The 25,487-nt window shown below is 34.9% G+C and overlaps 3 protein-coding genes across 8 annotated transcripts in view; all 3 read right to left on the bottom strand.

The window, feature by feature from the left end:
* Positions 1-25,487, bottom strand: part of LOC132195811 (dual specificity calcium/calmodulin-dependent 3',5'-cyclic nucleotide phosphodiesterase 1-like) — a 133,054-nt gene that overhangs the window by 61,668 nt on the left and 45,899 nt on the right. Inside the window, exon 1 of one of the 6 annotated variants that reach the window (XM_059618028.1) lies at positions 8,487-8,909. The exons of the other annotated variants lie outside the window; for them this stretch is intronic. Within the exon in view, the coding sequence (XP_059474011.1) occupies positions 8,487-8,667 (181 nt within the window). The 5' untranslated portion in view covers positions 8,668-8,909. Of the gene's footprint in view, positions 1-8,486; positions 8,910-25,487 lie in introns of those variants that run through there. 6 annotated transcript variants of the gene reach the window in all.
* On the bottom strand, positions 11,989-13,337 carry LOC132195680 (snaclec agglucetin subunit beta-2-like). Its single transcript, XM_059617840.1, has 5 exons — positions 13,215-13,337; positions 13,117-13,156; positions 12,514-12,575; positions 12,344-12,455; positions 11,989-12,291 (listed from the first exon to the last, which is right to left on the bottom strand). The coding sequence occupies exons 1-5, from the start codon at positions 13,296-13,298 to the stop codon at positions 12,062-12,064; spliced, it is 528 nt and encodes a 175-aa protein (XP_059473823.1). The 5' UTR covers positions 13,299-13,337; the 3' UTR covers positions 11,989-12,061.
* On the bottom strand, positions 13,767-15,329 carry LOC132195697 (uncharacterized). The gene is made up of 6 exons (XM_059617862.1): positions 15,172-15,329; positions 14,936-14,974; positions 14,631-14,658; positions 14,321-14,382; positions 14,142-14,253; positions 13,767-14,083 (listed from the first exon to the last, which is right to left on the bottom strand). The coding sequence occupies exons 1-6, from the start codon at positions 15,256-15,258 to the stop codon at positions 13,854-13,856; spliced, it is 558 nt and encodes a 185-aa protein (XP_059473845.1). The 5' UTR covers positions 15,259-15,329; the 3' UTR covers positions 13,767-13,853.

Genomic DNA, 25,487 nt, shown 5'->3' with positions numbered 1-25,487 from the left:
ATTAAAAAAATCCCGATGATCCCTAAATTCAAAACGATTTCAACTTTGAAGATATTTTCATGACAAACTTCCCAAAAAATTCCTAAATAGAATCATATTTAATTGAATTTTTCTCCCAGAGAAAGTGTCGGCGTAAAAAACGAAATTCCGCAAATTATTGGATTTCGCAGCGATCAAACAAAATTGGAAAAATTAGCATTGGCACTCGGCAAATTGTCGCACGCAGTCACTTTTGACATTTGCGCTGACCTTTTGCCGCCAATAAAACGGAGGCTCCGGGCGAAATAAATTCCCCCAACAAAGATTCCAAGCATTATATTTTTTGCGCCGCCAGCAGAAACAAATCGGCCCCAGAGCGAATTTGTCTCTTCTGATCACCCCTTTGGCACCGCACGGCTGGAATGTGCTGTTTTTTTTTTTTTGTCTAAAACAAAGCCGCAGTTGCGTCGTTTGGCATTCAGGGCAGCCGAGGGATATTGACTGACGCCCCATTTTTCAGAGCCTTCTTTGTCGGATCTTTCTTTCAGACAAAAGCGATACATTTGTGGAGAAAGAGCAGGCAAAGGAGCTGCGCAGACGAGCCCGCGGCGCATTTTGCAAGGAATATCGAAGCAGCTCCACTCCTTTGTGCATTGTTAATAACTTTTATGAAGTTTGAAGTTGTCTGACGTGGAGCCTTTGAGAAAGTACATATATTATTCATAAAAAAGAGCAGTTTAACGATAAAAAGTAGTCTTATTTGTACGCACGATTTTAATAGCATTAAAAATCAGCTTGTTCGGTAGAATTTTAATTAATTTTGTGAATCAATCTTTTTTCAAAATTTCATATTAATTGTATAAATATTGATTTAAGCAGATTTAAATAAAACTTTCAACTGATTATAGAGGTTTAAAAAAAATTAAGCTAAATGTAAAAAAAATTGTTTTATATTTAAATTATAAAAAAATTATTACAAAATAAAAATGCAGACAAATAAACGACAAATATATAACAATTTGAATCAAAAGCAGCACGCAAAATAATAGCCCAATCTGATGAAATATGTTTGCGAAATTTCAAACCAACTCTCATTCCACGCTTTCTCATTTAATGGAAAATCAAATTAAATGCAAAAATTTCCATTCCTCGGTGCATCGAACTGAAAACGTCGTGTCCCATCAAATTAGCGTCAGCCCAGATCGAATTTCGTCAGCGATAAAAACAAATGCGAAATAAAAGCGCGTGTCAAGTTGGCGCGCTCGCAAATTCATTTGGCCAGCAAAACAAACAAACAAAACCAGCTTTATTCGGACATTGGGCCAAACGAGCCATAGAAACGCACAAAGCCGAGACATTTGTAATTGTGTTGACGCTGGGCCGGCCCGGCACGAGAGTCTTTCAACTCTGTGTTTGTCCGCAACAATGGCAACAATGGCCAAATATTGACGCACGGTAAAGTGCACCTGGCCGGCCTCCAAAATGGCAAAATGTTTGCCCGTTGTTTTGTTGCTAAAAAAAAATTGGCAACAATGGCCTTTTAAGTAACACCATTTCAGCTCAAAATTTGGATTTTGGATTCTGAGAAATTCAGTAGAAAATCAAAAGCTGTTTAAAATACTGAATTTATTTCTGTTAAATTCGTTATCAAAGATCGAATGACTTAATTGAGTAAGAAAATAATAATAATTTCTGAAAATTTATTCATGATTTTGAGGGAGATTTATTATAATTTATTTTCTCAGTCAGTTTTATCCAGAGATAGAGGTTTAAAATCACAAAATTCAAAACAGTTGAACAAATTTATTTATTTCTCTCATAATTTCAACTGTTTTGAATTGTGATTTTAAATCTGTTCCTTGATAAAACTGGCTAAAGATGATAAAAATCTCCCTCAAACTCAATTTTCAGAATTTTTTCCGCGGCAATAAATTGCAGCTGAATTGCAGCATGTTTTAATTCAAAGTTACCTTTAAATTCAGACACAAACAATGAAAGTTGCGTCCATGTTTCAGTAAAGAAAAAGAATTTTAGCAATCGAATCTAATCGCAGTTGTGCGTTTTGGTTTTTTTACTATGTTGTGCGGTGGCTGTTAAATTAGGCTTATCAGCCGTGAATATGTACGAACAAGAACAGCCGGCGCCAGATTTATGGCGGCTCTCGCGTGAATTATTTATGCCGCGGTGTGTATCCGAGGCATAAAGCTGAAATTATTATTGTGGCAGCCGCCCGCGCCCCTGGACACGCGTTCAAAGTTTTAACACGGCCGGCCAGTCGCAATAAACTTTTTGCAATGAATTTCCACACGTTTAAACTTTATACGGACGAAAACTCATTGACATGCTGGGATGATCCACGTTGTTGTTACGACTTATGAAATGAATTTTCCTCCAGACTCTCTCGCGGGAGTGATAAAACGGCTGATTAAATCGGTTTTTATTGACCATTAACGTAAATTAGATGTGAGCAGGAGGCAGACTGGGTTGGTCGGAAAAAGTAAAAAACAAATCCGCATTTTAAAAGCTTTTCACGAAAGGGTAGTTTAAATTTAAACGCTAATCGCTTATTTACAAGGTTGATTGCTTTTTAATTGCAGCCAAACACGGATATTTGTAATTTACATTATTTTGAATATTTGATATAAACATAAAATCGTCAACTTTTATTGAAAGCAAGATTAAAAAATAATTGAAAAGCTATAAATTTATTTGTTTTGAATTCAAATCATCCGTTCACAAATTGATTAATTGGAATAAAAGTTCAATTTTGAAAGAAATGTAGTTCAACTTCTTTTTTTAAATAATTCCGGCAGATACTCAGATATGTCTGCAGCAGCTTTCACAATAATTATAAATGGCAAGCGGTGATTATAAATCACCGCCAACACAGACACAACCTATCAGTTTTACATTCAGGATAAGAAATACATCACACGGGTCCATTTCCTTTTGGTAGAAAGGAAGTTGGCAAGATTGCTGACAGGCGCGAACCGTTTCATCGCCACAGACCTCATAATTCTCTTGTCGAGAAAAATGGCCCGGTCGTATTTATCCCTGTCAAGAGTACACGATTTTGGTAATTAGTCATCAATTTCACGGCCTGATCTCGATGGAATTTACGAGCTCCTTAAGACGTGAATCGTGTTTAATATTGGCGGTGCGAACAAAAAATGAAGACGTTTACTTTTGTCGGACAAGTTTATATGAATTTTATCTGTATTTTATCGCCGAGCCGAGACATTTTGTATATTTTACGTGGTCTATTTTTGAAGGGGGAGAGAGAGAGTGTGTTTATTTGGCTCGGGGGTTCTTCGGAGGCGCCCAAAACAAGTAAATATCATCACCATAAATAAATAAATGCCACCGTCTTTTGAAGTGGTGAAACTGGCCGTAATGAGATTCTGCCGATTTTGGCCGACCTCAGTGTTTGCCACGCAGAGATCAATACCGACCAGGAGGAGGTTAAGGGGTTCATTCGCCTGCCAGAAATTGACGTTTTCTTGCGATTATTTTGCAATTTGTCTCGAGGAAGTAAAAAAAGCTGCGAGTAATAAAGCGTGAAAAATGATGCCGCTTTCGATTAATCAACATCTGCGTTAAGCCGGCTCCGGTATGTAATGGGGTAACCGTTAAAATAAATCTTGGATTAATCGCAACTAGCTGCCGTGCAAATCTGGACTTAATTAATGAAAGCGAGTTAGAAAGAGGGAAATAAATAAACAGTACGGAAAAAAATATTTTTCATTGAATTTGTTTAAATATTTCAATAATTATTAAATCAATCACTTAAATTATTTACAAAGAATTAATATTTTATGTAAATTTTCTGTAAAATTACTATTAAAATTATACCGATTTAGTATAATAAAATTAAGTAATAAAAATTTTATTTCTCCTCACGATAAATCAGCAAAGAGTAAAAACTTGGAGTTTGCATGTATTATGTATAAAAATAACCTAATTTTACTTGTATTTACTAAATAAAAATATTTAAATTAGATTCCTAACATGAATTAAAACTAAAAATAATTGTAAAATAATTAAAATGTTCTAAATAAATTTAATTAAAAATAAATATGAAGTTATTAAAAAAACTCTGGTCTTTCGTAAATGGACTAAAAATAGTCGTTCCGTGGAATATTTGAGCGGGTTTTGAGAAATAAGATTTCAAAGTACCCTTTATTTTTAAAATTCTGGTCTTTCGTAAAAGGATTAAAAATAGTCGTTCCGTGGAAAATTTGAGCGGGTTTTGAGAAATAAGATTTCATTGACCACTTCATTTTTAAAATACTGGTCTTTCGTCGCAAAGGACTAAATATTAATCGTTCCGAGGACTAAAAAATTATATCTGAGCGGGTTTTAAGAAATGAGATTATGTTTTAAAATTTGCACATTTTTCAATATTTTATAAGGAAATGTGTCGAGATGTTGATTTGATAGCAAAACAAAGGCCAGATTTTTCCAATATTTACCTTATCAAATTTTTGTTTGAATTGTGATAAGAAAGTTGAGCTTTTCATTCCTCCAATTCCACAGCAAACAAAAGTGGTAATTAGAAGCAAAGCCATTTCGTCGTGTCTTTGCGCAATTTTTCCATCAAAATTGTGCGCAGAAGAAAATTAAAAAGCTTGTTTTTCAATTTCCCAAGCAGCAGGCAAGAAAAGTCAAACAAAAAGATCTCTGCAGCCAATTTGCTTATCACATTTGGCACGTTTTCAGAAAAGTCATTTGCTCCGCCCGAGCCGGCCAGAAACTAGAAAAGCAAACAAATGTACCAACTTTTCGCCTCTAGAACGACCCGATTAAAAAACTTGTAAACAACAATTCTGCTTCTTTTTCGGTGTTTTAAGTCCCTTCTTTTGATTCTGGCCGGAGACGCAATGTTAAAAATAAGATCAGAGGCGTGCGTGCCCCGAATGCAGATTCGCCGCCGGCCGCAGTTTGAATCGAATTAAGCCGCGGCTAAACCGCAGCGAGTCTGGGGCGGAATTGAAATTTATTAAGCTCGTCCCTAGCTCTCGGATTCGGGACGCGGAACGTGCCACCTTCATTTATTTTGCCTAACGCACACTGTGAATAAATACATACGCTCAACTCTCTTGACTAATATCTATGAATCTCAAACACGGTCCGAGCTTCAGCAGCCCCGCCTGCATTTTTCAATTATAAACCTTTTCGCTCCATCCTTTAATCCTCTCAAACCACCTGAAATTGGGTTTTTAAGCTGCGATGTTGATAAAAATTTATATATTCGTCAAAGCATAATTATGTCAATTATATGAAGAACTTTAACCGAAATCAAGTTTTTTTTTACATAAAGTAATTGGAATTATTAGATAAATGGAATAGTTCAAACTTATATTCATTTTTACAGACAAACAACAATAAAATGTTACAAGTTTAACTTACAAATTTAAACAAATTAAATAATACAAAATCTATTTAAATAATAAAAATCCATTATAAATGATCATTATAAATAAATCAAAAAATGAAATATTTACTATAGTTAAAATTCTGATATTTTTTTTTCATTAATTTCAAATTTATATAAAACTGCATTTGCAGTTTTTACACTTAAAAATTATTGCATTTTATTTATTTTATGAAATATTATCCCAGCTAATGTTGTTGTGCCATAATGCAAATCGATCATTATATAGTAGAAAATGTACAGTTCTATTGCAAATCACTCGAAAATATCATAAATTTTGCAAATAATTTAATTACAATCCTGCACTGTACACACAGCATTTAAAAACGTCCTCTCGTAGTGTGCAATTTCAATTTGAGTTTGCACACGTGATCCATGATGAGAGTGGCCCCGTGTCCAGCAGCTCATTAGGAGCGCCCAAAACTGTAAAGCCATAAACGGTCTCTGATTTACATTCTTCATCTCAGTGATTTACGACCTAATGATGATTTAATTATGTTTTCCTCGCGTCACAATCACGCAATCTCGGACAAACAAGTGCGTGTCTTTCCCAAAGTTTGAATGTTTCGTCTCGCGGCGGTAAATTTTATTGCCAAACGCTGATCGGTGTGCGAATCCTGACGACTGTGACAGGCAAATTGCGGCCGTCAGAGAGGTTTGCTTTCCAAATTTGCCATTATATTTCCTCTCTCGCCGGTCATTTCTAAATAAGAGGATTATTTACTCTCTCGGCTAATTGTTTCCCAGAAGTTTCGTATTACATTTCAGTGCGTTGAAAGCTTTCTTGTGGCCATTATTGAAGGCCTAAGAATAAATATTCTCATTATTATACTCATTTTCTGTTAGTTTATTTCAGTTGTTTTGTACAATTTGTGTTTATTTTTCAGCTATTATTGTGTCTGTGTATATTTGAATGGAGGATAAATAACAAAAAATAATGATTAATACATTTTGCAAATCTAAATTTTACCTAATAAATGAAAAAAACTTTTTTTAATAAACAACAAACAGAATTTCTAAACTTGGACAATAATTATAACGACTTCATTATAAAATCTGAAATTTAATGGTCAGATTAACTATAGCAAGAGGCAGGATTATCACTTCCATAGAATGCCATGTGCAAAATGTAATTAACAAGTTTCCGTCCGCATAAAGTTTGATTCGCTTAATTCAGTACTTAATAAGGCTTACCGTGGTGCGCAGCTCATTAAACTTGCCCGTAAATCCTAAGCCTTCGATAAGTAGCAGAATTCGTTTTAAAACTATTTAATCAGCCCCGCCAGAATAATTATCACATGCCTGGCAATGCAAGGGACAAAAACAAGCCTGAAAAGCTCCGCAGCTCCCGGACGAGCGCTCATTTAAATGTCAAAGGACGCCCAGGCATGTCAAATTCTCCACCGAGAGCGCCGAGCAAGAAGGACATTTCTGCCGAGAGACAGAAATTTATGAGGGAAAAAATATAGAGTTTTTGCTTGCAAGGCATTTATGCGGCATTCCTTTTCTTCGAAAGCTTTTGCGACCAGTTTTCAGAATTTCGTTCAAGTTTCAAGTTGGGATCAGGTTGTATGTCAAAGATGGGTTAAAGTGGATATCAAGAACGACCAAAATTTTTTTAAAATCATCATTTTTGGATAGGATGCATCAAAACTCATCAATAGGGACTAAAATATTTTAAAAATATCCCTAATTTTAAAGTTTACAGTCGGCAGAAAAGGTCTCGATTATCGTATTTCAGTCATTCGAAGACAATTTTTTGATTATCAACATTTCGCCAATGGCTCAACCAAATTTTTTGAAAATTTAGAGCTCAACATAAAAAGACATGGCGCATCTTTTGACAATCTCAGATCTTTGTTCTGGTTGCATATTTTCAAGGGGCAGAAAAATTTAATTTTTGGCCTTTTGCCAGGGTCAATGAACTTTGAATTACAAATTTTGTTACCACTGATAAAAGATACCTTAGTTCATTAGCTTCAACCTCCCGCCGAGAAAAGTAAAAAATCTTCACCCGTTTTAATGTGACAGCAGTTTTAGTAAACCCTTCAGTATCTCCGGCGGCCATATTGAAATTTGACAAATATGAAATTTTTTTATTACTTGGGTATTTTAGGAACCAAAATACGAACTATCATGAAATTTATATGTAGAAATCAATTAATTCCAAGCGCTTAAAAATTAGCTTATCTTTCTCGGAAACGAGTAAAATGCAAAAAACCACGTTTTTTGACCTTCAATTAAACTTTTCTCAAAAATTTACGCGGTGACCCCCAATTTTCTTGTGCCAAATCTGTAGCCTGGTTATTAAGGAACATGATGGTGGGTCACAAACTTTTGGCAAAGTTATTTTCATGTACTTCAATTACAGTTAAACGATTTTTGTGAAAATTTTACATACGCGAGCCATGTTATCTTCAAATGCGATTTTCTCAAAAATTTATGGGGTGACCCCCAATTTTCTTGTTATCAAAATGATCCATAAGGTCCATACTAACAGTTCTAAATAATGATTTTGCGATCCTAAGCTGTTGATATCCACTTTAAAATTACTCTTCATTAATGTGAGAGAGGCGCTGTTTAATTAATTTTTGGTGTGGCGCCGAGATGAGAACAAGATTGTTCCAAGAAATATGAATTTAAGATGCTCAGGATCAAAGGGAACAAAAGTGCCCTTTGTTGCAATAGAGAATTTAATAAAATTATGTGTAAATAAGTAGATTTTAAATATTATTTTATGCTTTTTCATACTGAAAATAAATAAATAATAATAATTTTTATCCTCATTAAACTCACGACAGAAGCATAAATACTTAAAATAGGCAAAACATAATTATTCAAATCCTGTGCCAAATATGAGAAATTATATTTTTTTATTTATAAATAAAATTCAATCAATGTAATTATTATTTCATTGTGAATTTTAGAAAAAAATATACTGTTTTTCTTTTAAATTTGATTAGATTTTTTATGAATGAATATTTTGACAGAAAAAATATGTTTTCTTAAAACTATAGATTAATTGTTTCATCTTTATTTTCTAATTCAATGAAGAAATGAACATTATAATTACCGATGACGTATGAGTATCCGTCGAGGGTGAGCATGCACTTGGCCACCGGTTGGCCCTTGACGGCGGCCGCGGCCACGGCGGCGGCGGCGGCCGCCCCCGACGAGATGGGCCCCGCCGAGCTGCGGCGCTCGCGGAGGCGGCCGAGGTCCACGCGGGGCTGGAAGGCGGGCTCTTGGCCCATTTCACGGCCACCTCATGCCACTGCTGTTCCAAAATCCTTCAGTCCGCACCACAAAAACCACCACGAGTCAATAAAAAAATTTGGAGAGTTCGACAAGCCCGGAGATGCCGACAAAGTCCACGACACACTTAATTTCGGCTTAAAGTCCCGTGATCGCCCTCGGAAGTCACTGAACTTGTTGTGCTCTGAGAAGAGAGGCGCGCGCTCTGCCGACTGCAGAGTCCTCGGACCGACTGAGCGAGTTCGGCGGCGCCGAGTGCAGCAGGAGAAGCTGCGATTGTGTCCCCACCAGCCAGCAGCACGCGGCGGCCGCTCAGGGTGGAAGTGGGGGTGTTGTCTTTCCATCATCATCAGCAACACTTCCGACCCCGTCGCCTTCCAATCCATCAGGCTAATTTGCCCTGAAAGGGTCTCTCTTTTCTCCTCACGCAGATTTATTTACTCTAATAAGACGAGAGAGGAGCTTTTTGCTCGTTAGTTGAATTAATTTATTTTAATTTGTCTTTTTTCTTCGAATTCTCATATTTAACGGAGATAATGGAGTTTATTCAAAATGAAGCGCAAAAAAAGTTGGACAATTTAAATTAAAGTTATTAATCGAACTGCAGATGAAAGTTTCTTACTTTTGTAAAATTTTATGTTTTGTCAAGCAAATTAGTCTCACAACGAGAAGATTTCAAATTGGGTAGAAATTATTTAATTTTAATGGTTATTTTACAATTTAAAAATTTAAAAATATAATTTCCGTATTTAAGTGTTATTTTAAAGCGAAAATATGGTTATTCGTTGATATCTCTAAGATCAGATTTTACAGCTTTATTATTTATTCGATAAATGGTCTGGAAACCTGAAAGAGTCCAATGTTCTAATTCAACCAGATTGACACAAGGACTTGATTCAAAAATGAATAACCGGCCCGAATTACAAAAAAACACTGCACTTATCAAATTTATTTGGCGATGTCTGAAATATTAAATCGTTCATCATTTAAATTTAAAGATATTTAAGATATAGACCTGACTATGAAAAAAACTTAATTTTCAGAGCGTTTAAGAGATCAATTTAATTCATTCATTACAATTACATTGAGAGAAGCTGAGATTTTAAACCTTATTTATAAATATCTGTTAAAATAATTATAAACAATCAAGTTGAAATTTTATGTTATATTTTGATAATTATTATTTCTATTTTTGTTACTCAATTCTTTAATTTTAACCTATATCTTAAAACTAAACTTCTTGCATAATTGTAGCGCGGAGAACAAATTATTCGGCCGTGAAACGATATGGGTTCCAAAAATTAACATACAAATCGCTCCATCGCTATACGTGAGAACGAGTGAGTGACGATCGCACTTAAATTTTATGAACTTTCCTCGCTGCTCTCACGCCGAGTCAGCTGGTGCGCGAGGACGACAAGTTGGTCTTGACGAAAATTATATACGTCGCTAATGGAGTCACCGCAATAAAATAAATAAAGCGCCGGTAAATTAGGTGCGATCAAGTGCGGAGAGAGTTTTGTTCTGATCAGAAAAATTATTGCGTCAAAGGTCGGCCGCCGACTTCAAAAGTGCCGCCGGAACAGGTGTCTGATCTGAATAAATTACATCGGGGGCGGCCGAAGCTATTTTGACAGGGGCCGTCAGCACATCCACCTCATTTGCATTTGCAGCGGCAGCCACTTTGATTCGCCGATGATTAAGCAGATTTTCACCCTTGACAGGCAATGATGGAGAGAGCGAAATTTGCAATTTATTGACGACTTCATTTCTGCTCCTGTATACAGCTTTCAATTTGTAGGCAGAGGATATGAATAAATTTTCTTAATTAAGTTTTTATGACGAGATGTCAATGAGAATAAAAATTACCAGGACCCTGCAAAAACGGTCCTAAAATTTAATCAAACAATGATTATATTATTTGAAACAAATTAACAAATTTCGTTATTGAAAAATATTTATTTTGGAGTGAAAATTTGGTTTCAGACGCTTTTCCACTCATTTAAAATTTAAATATCATTCGATTAGAAAGTTCAACCTCAAAAAACAAAGATGAAGCAAATTTCCACACAATAAGGAAAACATTCTCTCTTATTATATAATCTGGGCAAAAAGTTCCCTCAAGTTAATAAAGTTAACATTTACAATCACAATTTTGCTCTCTTGTTTTTGAGAAAATTTCAATGTTTCTCTCTTTTTGCTTTAAAGAACTGCAGCCGCTGGCAGAGAAAGACGGAGAAGAAAAGCCAAAGCAAATCTTCCCGTGACAGCAAAAGACGGAGGGCTTTTTGTGCTTCAAGTGAAAAACACAAAACATTGAAAAACAAGATAGGGCGGCTGGTAAATTGTTGTTTTCAAGGAAGAGCGCGACACGATGATATTTATACGCGAACTTTATTTTGTTTGCCACCTTTTAATTGAGTTTCTGTCTATTAACGATTGAAATATAGTTTTAAAACATTTTTTACTTATGACATTTTAAATAAAGACTAATCTTCAGCTGTTACGGAAAATCCCTGAAACTTGTCGAAAATTGTGCTCGCCACTGCCGGTCGTTTACAACGGCACCCTAGCTCGACTCGCGACGCCTCAATCGCTTCTAATTAATTTAATTTGCCCGGCCATTAATCAACTCTCGGGCCGGCTCTCTTTTATTGCTTTGACGAGCCGAGCGAAAACGATCTCGGGCCAGCGATTTTTCCCCTCTAGCGACCGAGTTTGAGTGCGTCTGTTTGGGCCACTCTAGTTTTCCTCCAGCGCCCTTCATTAGAGAGTGCGATGATTGATTATTTGGCGAAATTTTTCGATACTGGCGACTTTAAAAAAAGCTGCCGCTCCTGATATTGCAAAACATCAGAGCAACGTTCATCAATCTCTCCTGACTAAACATTGCATTAATTGATTTTTATAAAAAAAAAATCCCAATACTATTTTTCATCTTCTGTTAAATTTTTTAATTTTGATGTACAAAATATTGATCATAATTGTTGACTTACTATTGCTTGTGTTTTGATGACAGAAAAATTAAGAGTGATTTTAAGTTTTAGCAAAATTTTTGCTAGTGGTGGTGCCGTTTTGTGCAACAATTTCTTTTTTCCAAATAAATGTTTTCAACAATCTGTATGTAAACAATGTGATGTAATAATTTGGACGAATAAACAATAATAATAATAATAATTGTTAAAAATTAAAAAAATTTCGACCAGGAACATTATTTTATTGTGACTTTACTCTATGGTTACTCCTCAAATAATGGCATTACCGAGCCTTTTGATTCTACAACACTGCAATAATTAACGCAACCAGCGTAGCCATAAATCTTGCAAGTTTATTTGATTTCTTTTATTAATATTCTTTTTTTATCCAAGTACGAAGAATTTATTGATAATCTGATCAATAGCATTCTGTAGGAAACTCGCAGATGAAGTATCTGTCGTAAGAACAATTCTGGTCGTACAAGTTTGCGGCCTCGTCGGTTCGAATTTGAATGCAGTCCTCGGACTTTCCGGCATTGTGAGCCCACAAGTAGCTGTTCAGCGTCAAATTGGCCCCGTCCTTCCAACGGTAGTCCAACTGACGGCCACTCGCGCGGTTTTTCGCAGACAACCACCAACTTGCATGGACTAAATCGACAGTTAAAATAATAATTTTTCTTATTCAAATTTGAAACTTTACATTCGATTGTCTGCGCTTTTTCGTGCACAACGTCTAAATCTTCTTGGCTGTTCAAAGTGGCCAAATGCAGGCCCATCTTTGTGCAACTCTCCTCAGCCAAGCTCCAGTTTTTCTGTCCAGAAAAATATGGCTTTCGATAAAAGTCAAGTACAATAATTTTTCATACGCACGTTGCTTGGTTTGGAGAAAAAGTACTTTTTCCCATTGGAAAGTGCAATCACGTTTGCCGAACCTTTCAAAAACCACATTTATTCAAAATTAAGTATGAAATAATTATGAGATATGAGGATGAATTTTAATCTTTGGTCACGGAGATCACTGCCCTGTTGTGGCCAGTAAATGATTAGATGAAAAAGCTGAAGAGTAAGTTATTATCTACATTATTTCCTAAAATATTAATATCATCATTGGAAATTTACAGCGATTTAATTGTTCAACATTAACATTAAATCGATAATCAAATTCCGGATCTGATATTTTTCTATTACTTGAGAAATTTTACAAAGCGATGCCACGTTTCGCATAGCAAAATTAAAAAAAGTATTGATTGAATGGTTTTCAGACTTAAGTGTATTTTTAGGTTGTAAACGTTAAAGATTTTCTATCTATTACTAACATGTTAAGTTTAATTAAAATTAATTAAATTAAGAAAACACTGACATATTATGCTTAGAAAACAGAATTATTGTGGCAATCGATAGTTTACAAATTAATAATTTGATCTCAAATTATCCAAGTTTTATCAACAGAACATTAATTTTTGGTTAACTTACGAGGCAGATCGCACTTATCCGGGAGCACGAACTTCACAAACTAGAATAAAGTTAAGATCAGCGATTGTATTTTTTACATTTCAAGCTTCTCTTTAGACCTTGCTGAAAAGGCTGGTTTGCTCTTCTGCTTGGGCAAAGTAAAGAACGCTTAGCAGACAGAGCAGCAACCAAAAACGGTCCATCTTCTTTGAAGCTCAAATGAATCTAAACAACTTTCAGCAGATGCTGAATCAAACCAGTATCTGATATACGCGACCTTGCCCTCAAAACGTAGTAATTTTCTGATAAGGAACTGCATAAAAAAATTATAAAAAAAATAGTTATAAAAATATGGTTTCTTATTAAATATTTATATACATCCTATCCACAAATTTTGTGGATAGGATGTATATAAATATATGATTCTGCATAAGTTGAGATTTTGTGTAGGAAGAAAATCATTTTTACATTTTTTTTCCAATTTTTTTTCGCCCATAAACTGCCTAATCTAGTTCATCCCAAATAATTTAAACGTTTTAATATTTTATTCACTGTTGCATTGCCTCAAGTAAAGAGAAAATAGAACACTTGAAACAATTTAACAAATTATTAAGTACCGTTTTTCCCAAATAAAGTAAACAGTGGAAAAAAATGACAACATTTAAGTCTAAATTCACCATTTCTTTTTTATTTCTTTTAAATTTTGCATGAGTATTCTGATATGATCAGATCAATTAAAGAAGTCGACTACATAAATCTTAGTAGCATTCGGCGGGCACCTCGCAGACGAAGAATTGGGGGCGAGTGCAGTCGCTGGTGCGCAGTTTCGAGTCCACCCTGATCCAAAGGTCGACGCAGCCGCGACTCAGGTCGGCGCCTTCGCCCCACAACGGACTGTTTTCCTCAAGTTTGGTTCCGTCCTCCCAACGGTAGTCGAACGCCTCACCCGGCTCGGCAAAGTTTCTCGCCCCATAGAACCACCAATGCTCTAAAAAAGCGCGATTGAATTCAAAATTTGAGATTTTGTTGAAGGGTTTTTTTGCCACCGTCGTAATAATCTGCCCTCTTGTGCAGCGCGTCCAGATCGGCCTGGTTCTTCGGGTGAGCCAGGTGCAGACCAAATTCCTTGCAACCTGCGATCGCGAGGTCAAAGGTCAACTGGAGAGAAATAACAGTGAGAGAAATCAATCAGATTTGGTTTAAATTAAAATTTAATAATACTCACTACATACCAACGGGAGAAAAAGTACTTTTTGCCGTTGGCTAGCGTTTCCAAATTTATGGTTCCTACAAAATTCATAAATATTTTAACTAATTTTAATTATTCCTTAATAATAATATGAGCAAAACTACATTTTTTTTACTGTTTTCAATATTAATGTAATAATTTGGTATTTTTGTCAACAGATCGTTCCAAAAATCTTTTGTTAAATTATGCTTTTCAAACCTTGGATTTATTTCTAATTTTGAATTAAAAATATAAAATATTGTAATTGTTTAAAAAGTTATTTATAAATTATTAAAGGAAAACTTACTATTCACAGCGGCACAGTGAGGTGGAGACTAGAATATAGGAATTTCAAATTTTGGTGTGTTTATTAAAGATTGTTTACATATGACGTTGATGTTGGAAAGATAAGGAAAAGATTAATGAAAATGAGAAAAAATTGCGATTTAAATACTGAAAAAAACTTCAAGATAAAATTTTGGGTGTTCATGGACATAAAAATTTATCATATCCTAACATTACTCTTATGGAAAAAAAGCTAGAACCTCCTTGAATATTAATAAGGAGTCCTTAAATTATGACAAGTATTTTTGATTTAAATTTAAAAAGTACCTCTTTAGTTTGGTTGGCCAGGGTGCCGACTTGGGCCACCTATAGAAGGACCAAATTTTTTTAAGTTGTCATTTTAAAAGAGAGTTTCAATAAAATGTAACAAATTTCAAAGAAAAAATTTAAAATTTCAATTGATTGAAAATAAATCTATTAAAAAATTAATTTTCATTGAATAACAAATACTTTTAATCACTCATTATTTAGTTTTGCTATTTAAGAATATATTTTAAGCATACCTGAGTAGTTTGGTTGGTCAGGGGGTCGGCCTGGGCCACCTGGAGAACGGCGACGAGGCCCAACAGCAGCCAGATTAAACGAGCCATCACAGTCTCTTCTTGGTCTCTTCACTTTGACTCTGAACTTGCGATGGCCTACGCGCCTCTTATATAAAGCCCGATCCGAATTTTGTGACAAAACCAGTATCAATCATCAACGGCTGTTTTGCGAGTCCGCTGGTAGGTCAAGGCCAGAGTTGAACACCCTTTGCCTTATTTGAACCGAAATGTGAAAATAACAAACTGATATGCACACATTGGTTTATTTTTATCTTTTCTAAATAAGCCAAAAATAGTCTGTTTTGTAATCATAAATTAACTTAGATTCAATTTAATTGCAAAAATTAATTACTTTAACAAAGCTAATTCTCAATAAAGCACCACAAATATATTAAATTTTCTAATTTTAAGGAATAATACATTAATTATTTTGCATAATACGAAAAAAAAATAATCTCCTGACTAAAATGACTTTAAAAATGTCCTGTATTTTATTTTTGTGTGAAAGGAAAAGAAGCGAGGCTAATAACCGCTCCGGTGCAAAGTTGGCAACGGACATGACAGGGTCCAATTTGGCGCCGCCAAAATGACAAATCTTTCTTTCTTTGGGCTCTCGTCATTTTTCACTTGGGACGACTCGTGCAAAATTGATGCTGTGAAATACGCGCAGGAGCACCACGAGTACATATGTATATGTAATGTTCTCCGCGCTGGGTAATGAGCACGTCGAGCAGAGAAGAAGGTTTCCGCGGTCGGAGCAACCGAGCACCTGCCAATACCACTCGCTCTTTAGCCAAAACGAGGCTGCAAAGTCTGAATAATGCTCAAGACGCGTCAATGGAAGGCAAAACTTTTACGCAGTTCAAAATCCGTGTCCAAGTTTTCATACGATTAAAAACTTCTCAATTTTTAAATGATTTTGTAAGCATTCTTTGAGAAGTTGAAAGAAAAAAAAATCATTGAAGCTCTAGTGTTATTTGAAATTAAAAAAAGGGATATAAAATTGTTACTTTTGCTAGAAATTATGGATTTATATTTGGAAAAAGTAAAAACTAATCTGTGGAAATTAGAATTACTTAATTCTAAATTTTAACTTTTTTATAAAACTGGTACAGAAATATAAGAATCCAAGTTAAAGCCATTTCTTCGTAGCTTATAAATAAAATTGAAATTTAATGAGAAGAAATTATTAATATCTCTAATGAAACAAATTATTGATCGTTTCGTTTATTTGGTTATGTAATTATTTGTTATTGAATTTACAGGGAAATTCAAAGTTTCCGGGTCGATGGTGGGTTGCGAAATTTGGCCGCAGCTTTTCCTGTTCCACGACCAAATTAGCCCCCAGGGCGCATGGATGAGGTTTTTGCAGAAGTCCCAGAGGAGCGGGGCTTGAGCGGGGCGGCCAAGAGGCGGCGAACGAAACCGGTGCTGCTCTCTCGTGCAAACAAACGCAACGCTGAGCTTGGAGAACAGATCGCGGGGTGGATCAACGACCTCGCTTGCTTACACCGTTCCTGTTTTTGCCCAACTCGTTTAGAAATGAATTTTGAGAAGGACAAATGAGTTTTCACTGAAACTGAGAGAGGGAAAAAAATAACAGATTTTATATTTACATTATATATAAGAAAATTATTCCACAGTGACCACAAATTGCTTTTAGTGTCCCTAAATTCGAATATTTTGTTGAAAATTTGAATAATTAAATTGACTTTAGCGACTATGCGTTTATCTTTTTATAATAAAATTAGACATAACAAGTTTTATTATTAATTAATTATATATTGCAATTTCTAATTCTTTATAAACTTTAATTTATTTTATTTATTAAATTTCTATTTTTAATTATTTAAGATTTAATTTTCAATAGTGTAAATTTGTTCAAATAAGAGTTAAAAAAATAAAAATAAAATATAAAAAGTTGATTAGAATGAAAGGTATAAAATGAAATAAATCTAAAAGTTTTGCTTAGCACATTTTTGACATATTTTATCAATAATAAAATACAATTTTAAATTATCAAGATAGTATAAAGTTTTTTTTAATTTGAATTAAACTTACAAAAAAATATTTTGCTGAATTAGGGGAATTTTTTGTGTGAAAATTTTGTTGTTCCTTTGCCAAAATAAAAATGAATACTCTCGTCTTTCAGCAAACAATGTCCTTTTTAATTAAATTTTTAACACGTATATTTCGCAGGGCCGTGGCTGCGCTGGCTAGATTAGTGCCACTTAATTAGCAAAGTTGCGCCAGCCAGGCCGAGATTAAAAGTGGGGCTGCATATGTGGCCAGGGGCAGCTCGGCCGGGTTGGCCGAGCGTCAACAAAGAGAACTTTTCTCCCTCTCACTCGGAGTTATTTATTTTGCACAGGCGGATGGATATTTATGGTGTGCTGGATTTGGCCAGATATGCAGAGCGACTAACAAAACAGACTCGGCGGCCTAATTCAATTTGAATTAATTAAGGCGAAAAGTCTCCTGGGCTCTCTCAGACGGTTCGAGTCTCCCGATCCCGAGAGTTGCTGTGCGCGAATTTATTATCACCGATTCCACACCAGGGTTCGCTGCTCACTCGCTAGGAGGAAAAGTCGGCCGGGGAGTGGAAATGGTCACAAAAGTCAGTTGATTTGAAAAGGGTCTCTTCACCAACAGACCCAGTAACTTCTTTTATAGCTTGATACACAATCAGCACACAATCGATCTCAATCTTTTTTACTCCTTAAAACATCATTTAAGCAAAAATCAGGTTCTGTATGATGGAATGAATCAATGAAAGAGAAAGAATATTTTAAGAAGATAATCATGATGATGAAAAAACCCATTATTTTTGTATTCAATTTTATTGAAATAAATTTATTAATAAAATTATACATAATTATTTCTTAATTTTAGTTCAAGATTCAGCCGCAATATTGCGCCAATTTATTAAATATATTTTACGCTTACTTTTGGTGGGTTTTATTTAAAATTAATTATTTAAATCATAACATTATTGAAATTTTTTTATAAATTTTATAAAATAGAAGTTTAAACCATAATTTAATTTTTCCAATATAAATTTTAAGAAATTATTTATTTCAAATTTTTAAGTATTCTTCAGTATGTGGATTTTGTGCATATTGGAGATTTGCATAAATGTAGAATTCCAATCATTAATAAATACATAAAACTAAAACAAATCCACTTGAATTTTGTGTAATTTTGATAAATTTTTTCCTTTTTTCCGCAATTCCTGTTCATGATCCTTGAAATCCTTGCAAAAAGTGGTGGAATTTTGTTTGAGGATTCGTTGTGTTGTTGGTCGTAACAATATTATTATTCATCGTGCAGTCCCCGTGGGTCGGCACTAATCTTGCTCGGCCTGCAACACGCATGTTTTTGGTTCGAGAGGCGTGTAGTGGTCCGTGTAGGATTTGCCGGGCGAGTGCGTTTGTAATTTGCTCTGTAAATGCGCCGCTCGCCAACAGCAATTTGCATTTACATTCCGACGCGAGAATTAATTACACTCAAGACTCGAAATTGACTCTATTTGTTGTCGCTGGGAGGAAAATTCGGGAAATATTTACACGCAAATCTCGCTGGTTCTGCTTTAAAGCACTCTCTCGTTTTTCATCCCTTTAATATTTCACTGACAAGATGAGCGAGCAGTTTCCGGACTGCAGATTAGTGCGGAAGAAAGATTTCCAACTTGGACCGCCGCCAATTGCACGAGGCAATTTTCCAGCTCCGAGAACTGTCTAATGCTTACAAAATAATTTCACCGCGGTTTACTTTGTTGCAAATGCAATCTGCAATTATTGCAATACTTGAACTGAAAGAACTTTGAATTACACTTTTATATACACAAATGAGGAAGAGCGAGAAGACGAGATATTTTTCAAAAGAAGATAAAGAATTTGCTCTGAAAATTTATAATTTTATTTTCTTATGTAAACTGGTAAGTATTTAAAAGCTTAAAAAAATGCATTTATTTAAATTCTCTCTCAAAATAATGGAAATTTTAAATAAATAAAATTAAAATTTAAAATTTAAACTCGTTTCAATAAGTAAAATTTCTAAACAAGTCTAATTGGGAAAATTTCTTTTCTATAATTTAATTTAATGTTGTAACAACACTGAATAAATTATACAAAATCATAATTCAAAATTTACAGATCATTTACCCGCTCTCCGGTTGCCGCAGCCAACTTTCTTTCAGCAAAAAACTCTCTTTCTCCCTGCGCAATAAATTCAATTTAAACTCTCTTTTTATCTTGCTTGCGTCGGTGCGAAGGAAACCTCGGCAGGATCTTGCCGCGAAAATTATATCCTGCTACTCAGAAAAGCGCTAATGGGAAAATATTTCCTGCTGCGAAGTGAAAAGCTTTCGCGTCGCCAGGGACACAAGAAACACCCGCTCCGGGCACAAAACTAGTGTAAACAATATCGCGGTGATGGCGCGACGATTCAATTTCTGTAATGGAAAGCAAATACACGCGCCGCGCAGATGACAGACAACATCAAGCTGCGATCACACGATCAATATCTGTCCTCTCGCCAAAACTTCCGTGTTCCGCTGATACACGTTCCTTTGCTGCGACACAGTTTGGAGAGGAAAACTATATATTTGGGCCATACGCATGAGATTATAGAGGATGTCTTTAGTTTATAAAAAGAGTCTGTAAAAGTAAACAGCATTTTTGCTGGGCTTTATAATTCTCATTTAATTTTAATAAATACCGTTTTGTCCAATAATTTCCCTTTGATTGAAATAAATTTCACATAGAAAATGTAAACAAATAAAGCGATAGCAGTTTTTTCTTATCATGTTTAGAGTTTGCAATTTCTGTAACTAGATTTTAAATCAACGAAATACAAAATATTCAGTGAAAATTACTCATAATTTGACAGGTTCTGACGTGAGAAACAAATGTAGTTTCAACTTAAAAATTGAATATCGCAAGTTCTATTTGAGATTCAGAAATGCTGCTAGAACAAAATAAAATTCTTTTTATCTCCTCTTAAACTCTGAGGGCTCAGATAGTTCCAAAGTCAAAGGTTTAGAGCAGGTTTAGAGGACATTTTCTAGAGGTTATAAAATACGCCACCATCTAAATGCTGCTGAAAATGTTTCTACAAGATGCACCAAAGTGATTCATTTCGTTTTTACAAGTGCCATGGCCGTTTATAATTTGAAAAAAGGAATACCTTCAATTAATTTTGATGAAAAAAAATGAAATTTTCTTAAATTTTCCTGAAATTACTTTTGGCTCAGCAAACAATTTTATTCTTTTATCCTTTTCAAGTTTGCCCGGGCAAACTTGAATTGAATTTCCGTGTTGCAATTTGATGGCGATGTTTCTTGTCAAATTACAGGGTGGTTCGTTTTTTAGCCCCCGTGCTGTGATATCTCATTAAATTAACAAGCACGTCAGCCGAGATTGGAATCAAAAGGCAGTGGAGCGTGTTCGGCACCACTTGGGCCGGCGCGCGTCTATAATTATCCTCAATTAGCGACGCAGAATGGGCAATTAGGCGCAAAAACGCGTGTTCTAAATTAACAAGCGATTGCACGGCTGCGCTTTGGGCTTAATAAGTGAAAATCGATTAATTCGTTTGCTCGACGCACCTGTCACCTCTGGATCAAAAGTAGCAACAGCTGCTTTAAATTTATTAACGCAATTTACGAGCTTCAAATTTAATGAGTAATAAATCGAGAGATTGTTACAAAAGTGCGGTAGCAGAGCCGAAATTAATTTGAAGAGAGCTAATTTTAATGAAGATTTCCACGAACGCTTGAAGACAGAAAAAATATTTTCATTTAAAGAGAGACTTTGCGAGAAAAAAAAACAATTGCTTTGTAGATTTCAGTTGCAAGGAGATATAGAAAGAACAATTTAATTCAAAAGCAGAAATGAAGTTTTGAACTTGAAAAAGGAAAAAAATCACCTCTCCAACCAATGACATGATTATTATAAATTTAATTCAAAGGCAATGAACCATTGAAAAAGATTTACAATTTGCCAACAATACTGGCAATTAATTTTTTTTTTATTTGAATATTATAAATATTTGTAAATCAAATCCAGGATTCTTTTCAACGTAAAAACTTTTTAACTTATTTTCAGGATGTGTGCAAAAAATTCGTTTCTAAATTCCAAGGCAAATAAACTGCTCCGTGCGCCGTGAATATAGATACACTTGGAAGGCCTGGTCTCGCACAAAAGCGCCTTTTAACCCTTTGTGTCGTTTTCCTCCGCTCTTGTCTGCATGAGAGACTTTTCTGCTCTTCCTCGGAGCCACTTTTGAAATCTGCACAGAGTCAACGTAATTTGGACCAAGACATGCTGATGTGCAGTCGGACCGAAAGAAAATAAATATACTTTTAATACCCTTTTTCTTTCAAACAAAACATCCGACCCAATTCCTTTTCAATTTTTTTCCGACAACGGAGGAGTGCAGGTTGCATACCCTCGCACCATAGCTATTTTCGCCTCGTTGTTTACTGCCATGGGCAACCGGTGTGACAGATAAGGGATGAAATGTGAGTGATTTGTCACACCGAAAAGCTTTTCTCTCCTCGATAAAAAACAAACAGGGTTAGACGACGACGACGACAGAGAGACGCCCTATTTTCAGCAAATCGCAAATTGATCTCTGCAGTTTTTCCTCCCAAGTGCCGCCAGTTGAAATAAAACGCTTTCGGCAAAAGATACAAATTTGCAAAAGTCAATATCTGGGGACCAAAGTAGGTCGGAGAGTTTATTGAGAAAAAGCGTGTGCTATTTTGTATGGAGCGTGTTCTATTTAAGTGCATAATTGCTTAGTTTAATCATATTATGTGGAAAATGAGATCATTTTTTTGCAATGGTGGAGTGGTGTGGTGTGGCCTTGATGCAAAGCACCACTAATGGAAAAATCTACTTTTGCTCTCAATCTAACGCAGTGAAAGCATCAAATCAGAGTGGAAGAGTGGCTTTGAAAGTCAGATTTTAATTCAGTTGATAATTTTTTTTATTAAGAACTTTCAACAAATATCAAACCATGTAAGTCACTTTCTGCAGTTTTCTCAAATAAAAATCAACATTTATCTACAAATCTTTGCATTTGTTATTGAAAATCACAATTCCTATTCAATTCTATGCATTTGTTATACTATAAATTTAATGTTTCAATAAATGAGAAATTCAAATTTAATTTAGAGCATTTAATTAAAATGAGTAATGAAGAGAATGATTTGAAACACAATATTTATTTACACAAACATTAGGCTCCATATTATTCTGGATAAGCGAAAATGCCATGAAAATTTTCAGCAGTTAGAGAAAATTTGAGTAAAATTTTATACTAAAAATCTTTGTTTGATAAAATGTAATTTTGTTCTTCTTAAAAACATTTAAGGTTTTTTGTTTCAATCTAGAATATCACATTTAACCCTTTCAAATATGAAACACCGAAATTTCACTAATCTTACTTTGCGAGACGAAAGGAAACACACAATCAAAGTAGCTGGCATGTGTGTGTGTAGCTGCCATTTGCCGCAGTTTGACGCAATTGAATCTCGCGATCGAGCGAGTGCATAAAGCGAGCACGTGAGCAGAATCCTCTCTCGCAGCTCTTTTATTTCCGGAGCCGCTCTTTCTGGGCCATTCAGCGCCAAATAAGCTCGTTGCATTACCTCGGCACTCACCTGCCACGCACGCACGCTTCAAAGCATTTTTTTTTTTGCTCTATCAGAGGCGAATCGCCGCTCCTTTTTAATTTCCTCTCCTGACCGCACCACTTTTTACTTCCCATTTTCTCTGAAAGTCTGAATTTCGCTTTTGGCTGATGTGGCACTTTTTGCATCGGAAAAAGAACAGCCATTCCTTCAAATTTGATGTGAAAGATAGATTATTTTTGTTGAATTATTTTATAATGTATGTGTACCTTGTAATGACTGCGAGAAGTAAAGAGAGCTTTCGTTTTAAATTTTCGTCATAAACAAGATTCGTTACAAAATTTATGTTAAAACTGCTATTTTTATAATTTATTAATAATTTTAGTAATTCATTAAATAAAAATCACTCTCCGCCGCGTTCTAAATTTGATTCGTTTGATTTATTTGATGTTCCGTAGACCGGCGTGAAAATAAAGCTTCCGGCGAAAGTAAACTTGACTAATTCCAGATGTCAGCGGCAGTGATTATGAGGATTTACACCAGCCCTGTTTCGCTTTTATTTACGGCCTTCGTCTGTCAAAGCAACCGACGCATCTCTCACTATTTATACTTCGCGCGAGCTGGAAACGCACACACGCCGCTTTTTTATATTTTATTATTTTTGCGCCAATTTCTGCTCCAAAGGCTGAGTTTTTTTATCTTTCGTCGTCAGCAAAGTGAGTGGAAATCTGGGATCGCGCGAAAATTGCAAGCCGCCGGCAGAATCGTGACTTTGCCTTAATGTTGGAATTCATTAAAGTGTCACTCCAGTTGACACACACGCAGGTATAGTGTGTGTGTGAGGCGAGGAATCGTCACGTTTCTGTCTCTCCTCCGCCAAAGGAAACAACACTTCATTGTGTTTGCAGCACAGCCGAAAATTTTGTTTCAAGGGAATAATTTCCTTGTCTGCGGTAATTTAAATTAAATCAAAATTTAAGCCCAAGAGCTTTTGAAATTAAATTTCATGTCAGTCACAAAGTGTCTTTCAATCTTTTACGTATGATATAAACTTTTTAAATTAAAATTTTTTCAATAAATCAAACCAATTCCAATGGTTCAATGGAATCTAATTTGAAACTTCTGAAAGTATTGCTTAAATTTAAATTAAATTTATATAATGCTTGGAACATGATAATTACTCAATTTTATTTTCCTTATAATTATTTTTGATTTAATTTCTTAAACACGCATATTTTATTATATTTTGAATTTATTCTAATTTAAAAAAAGAGGTCGTAAAATAATAGCTCTTGCATAAAAAGATTAAAAGAGCTACATTTTCCCCCAATATATTATGATATGATTGTAAACTATCATTGAATATTAGCCAGAGTTAATTTCAAGAGAATCTGTTTTGTTTTTTCATTATGTTATTTTACTTGCAAAATATTTTTAAGTTTCAAATTACTAATAAGAGTTGATCAAACACTCCTGATTGCACATTAAATTTAAATTCAAAGGAACAAGTCATGCTCATTACAGCTGCCTCTCTTTAACAAAATCTTACTCAATATAACTTTTAAAAAGTGCGACAACTGAAATATAATATCAAACATACATACTCATAAGCCTTATTAACAATACTCGAATGCAATCGATCGTTTTAATTGAAAACTAAATAATTGTCTGCAATTCTGCTCACTTCATTGTCCAAACTTGAGCTTGAACAAAGTTATGCTCCGCAACCTTATCTATTCAACTCTGCCGCCGGATCTCTCTCAACTTCCAGCGTCACCTCTCTTGGGTGCCGATGACGTCACGGTGCCTGTGCGAAATTAAATTCCTCGCTTCCAGACTGCAGAAGTGAAAGCGATTGATGATTTGCCCATCTTTCTTTCTCATGTGCTAAGGAATTTTCATTTCAACCTCTTGGGACTTTTTTAATCCACAGCAAAATTAATATAAATGTTTATTTATTCACCCAACTTTTGAGGATCTTGTATGTTTTGTGGTGCTGACGGAACGAACCGCCGCACGTACACGTTGATGCCGAATCTACATACACATGCATGACCCTCTCTCTCACCCAATTTATTCAGTCAAGCGAGAGAGCGTCTGGTGCAGGCGACGAGCAAGGCCGAGATTTGCCTGCTGTTTGACGGGGTGGCGGAAGCGGGTGCTGAGGCGAATTGAAAATTTCCGGGACCATCTGCCAAACTGGCTCAAACTTCAAGCTTATTAAACTGCACTGGAGATATTTTGAAACAGCTCAAAAATGTTGAATTTATATTAAACATTTCTTTTAATTTACATATTTTGTTTTGATTTAATGATTTTAAAATAGATAATATAAAATGATATTAAATTATATTTTTCTTGATGAGCTTTGTTCTCTGATCACAGCATGAGCAAATAAATTTCTTATAAAAAAAACAGGTTGTTTGAAATTTAAATCGTTGCAAAATTTTAAAATTTAAAGAGTTAAAATTTGAACATTTTACATATAAAATTGTTTGGAAAAAGCCAAAATAAGAATTTAATCAGGAATACATATTATTATTCAATGAAACTGTTCACAACATCTAAAATTTTTTATTTATTTAGATGTTTGTTTTAAATTCGCTCTTGATTTTAGAGATGTTAAGTTAATTCAATC

This window comes from Neocloeon triangulifer, unplaced genomic scaffold (assembly GCF_031216515.1).
Source record: "Neocloeon triangulifer isolate White Clay Creek 2 clone unplaced genomic scaffold, ASM3121651v1 ptg000010l, whole genome shotgun sequence".
Lineage (NCBI taxonomy): Eukaryota > Metazoa > Arthropoda > Insecta > Ephemeroptera > Baetidae > Neocloeon > Neocloeon triangulifer.
This window is presented reverse-complemented; position numbering and strand designations above follow the sequence as displayed.

Excerpts from the sequence above, each read along its gene's own strand:
- LOC132195680 (XM_059617840.1), bottom strand. The coding sequence starts at position 13,298 with ATGGACCGTTTTTGGTTGCTGCTCTGTCTGCTAAGCGTTCTTTACTTT. Across the intron at positions 13,157-13,214 it reads AAACCAGCCTTTTCAGCAAG|TTTGTGAAGTTCGTGCTCCC; the intron begins GTCTAAAGAGAA and ends ACTTTATTCTAG. Across the intron at positions 12,576-13,116 it reads GGATAAGTGCGATCTGCCTC|GTTCGGCAAACGTGATTGCA; the intron begins GTAAGTTAACCA and ends GGTTTTTGAAAG.
- LOC132195697 (XM_059617862.1), bottom strand. The coding sequence starts at position 15,258 with ATGGCTCGTTTAATCTGGCTGCTGTTGGGCCTCGTCGCCGTTCTCCAG. Across the intron at positions 14,659-14,935 it reads TGGCCAACCAAACTAAAGAG|TCTCCACCTCACTGTGCCGC; the intron begins GTACTTTTTAAA and ends CCTATATTCTAG. Across the intron at positions 14,383-14,630 it reads TCACTGTGCCGCTGTGAATA|GAACCATAAATTTGGAAACG; the intron begins GTAAGTTTTCCT and ends TGAATTTTGTAG.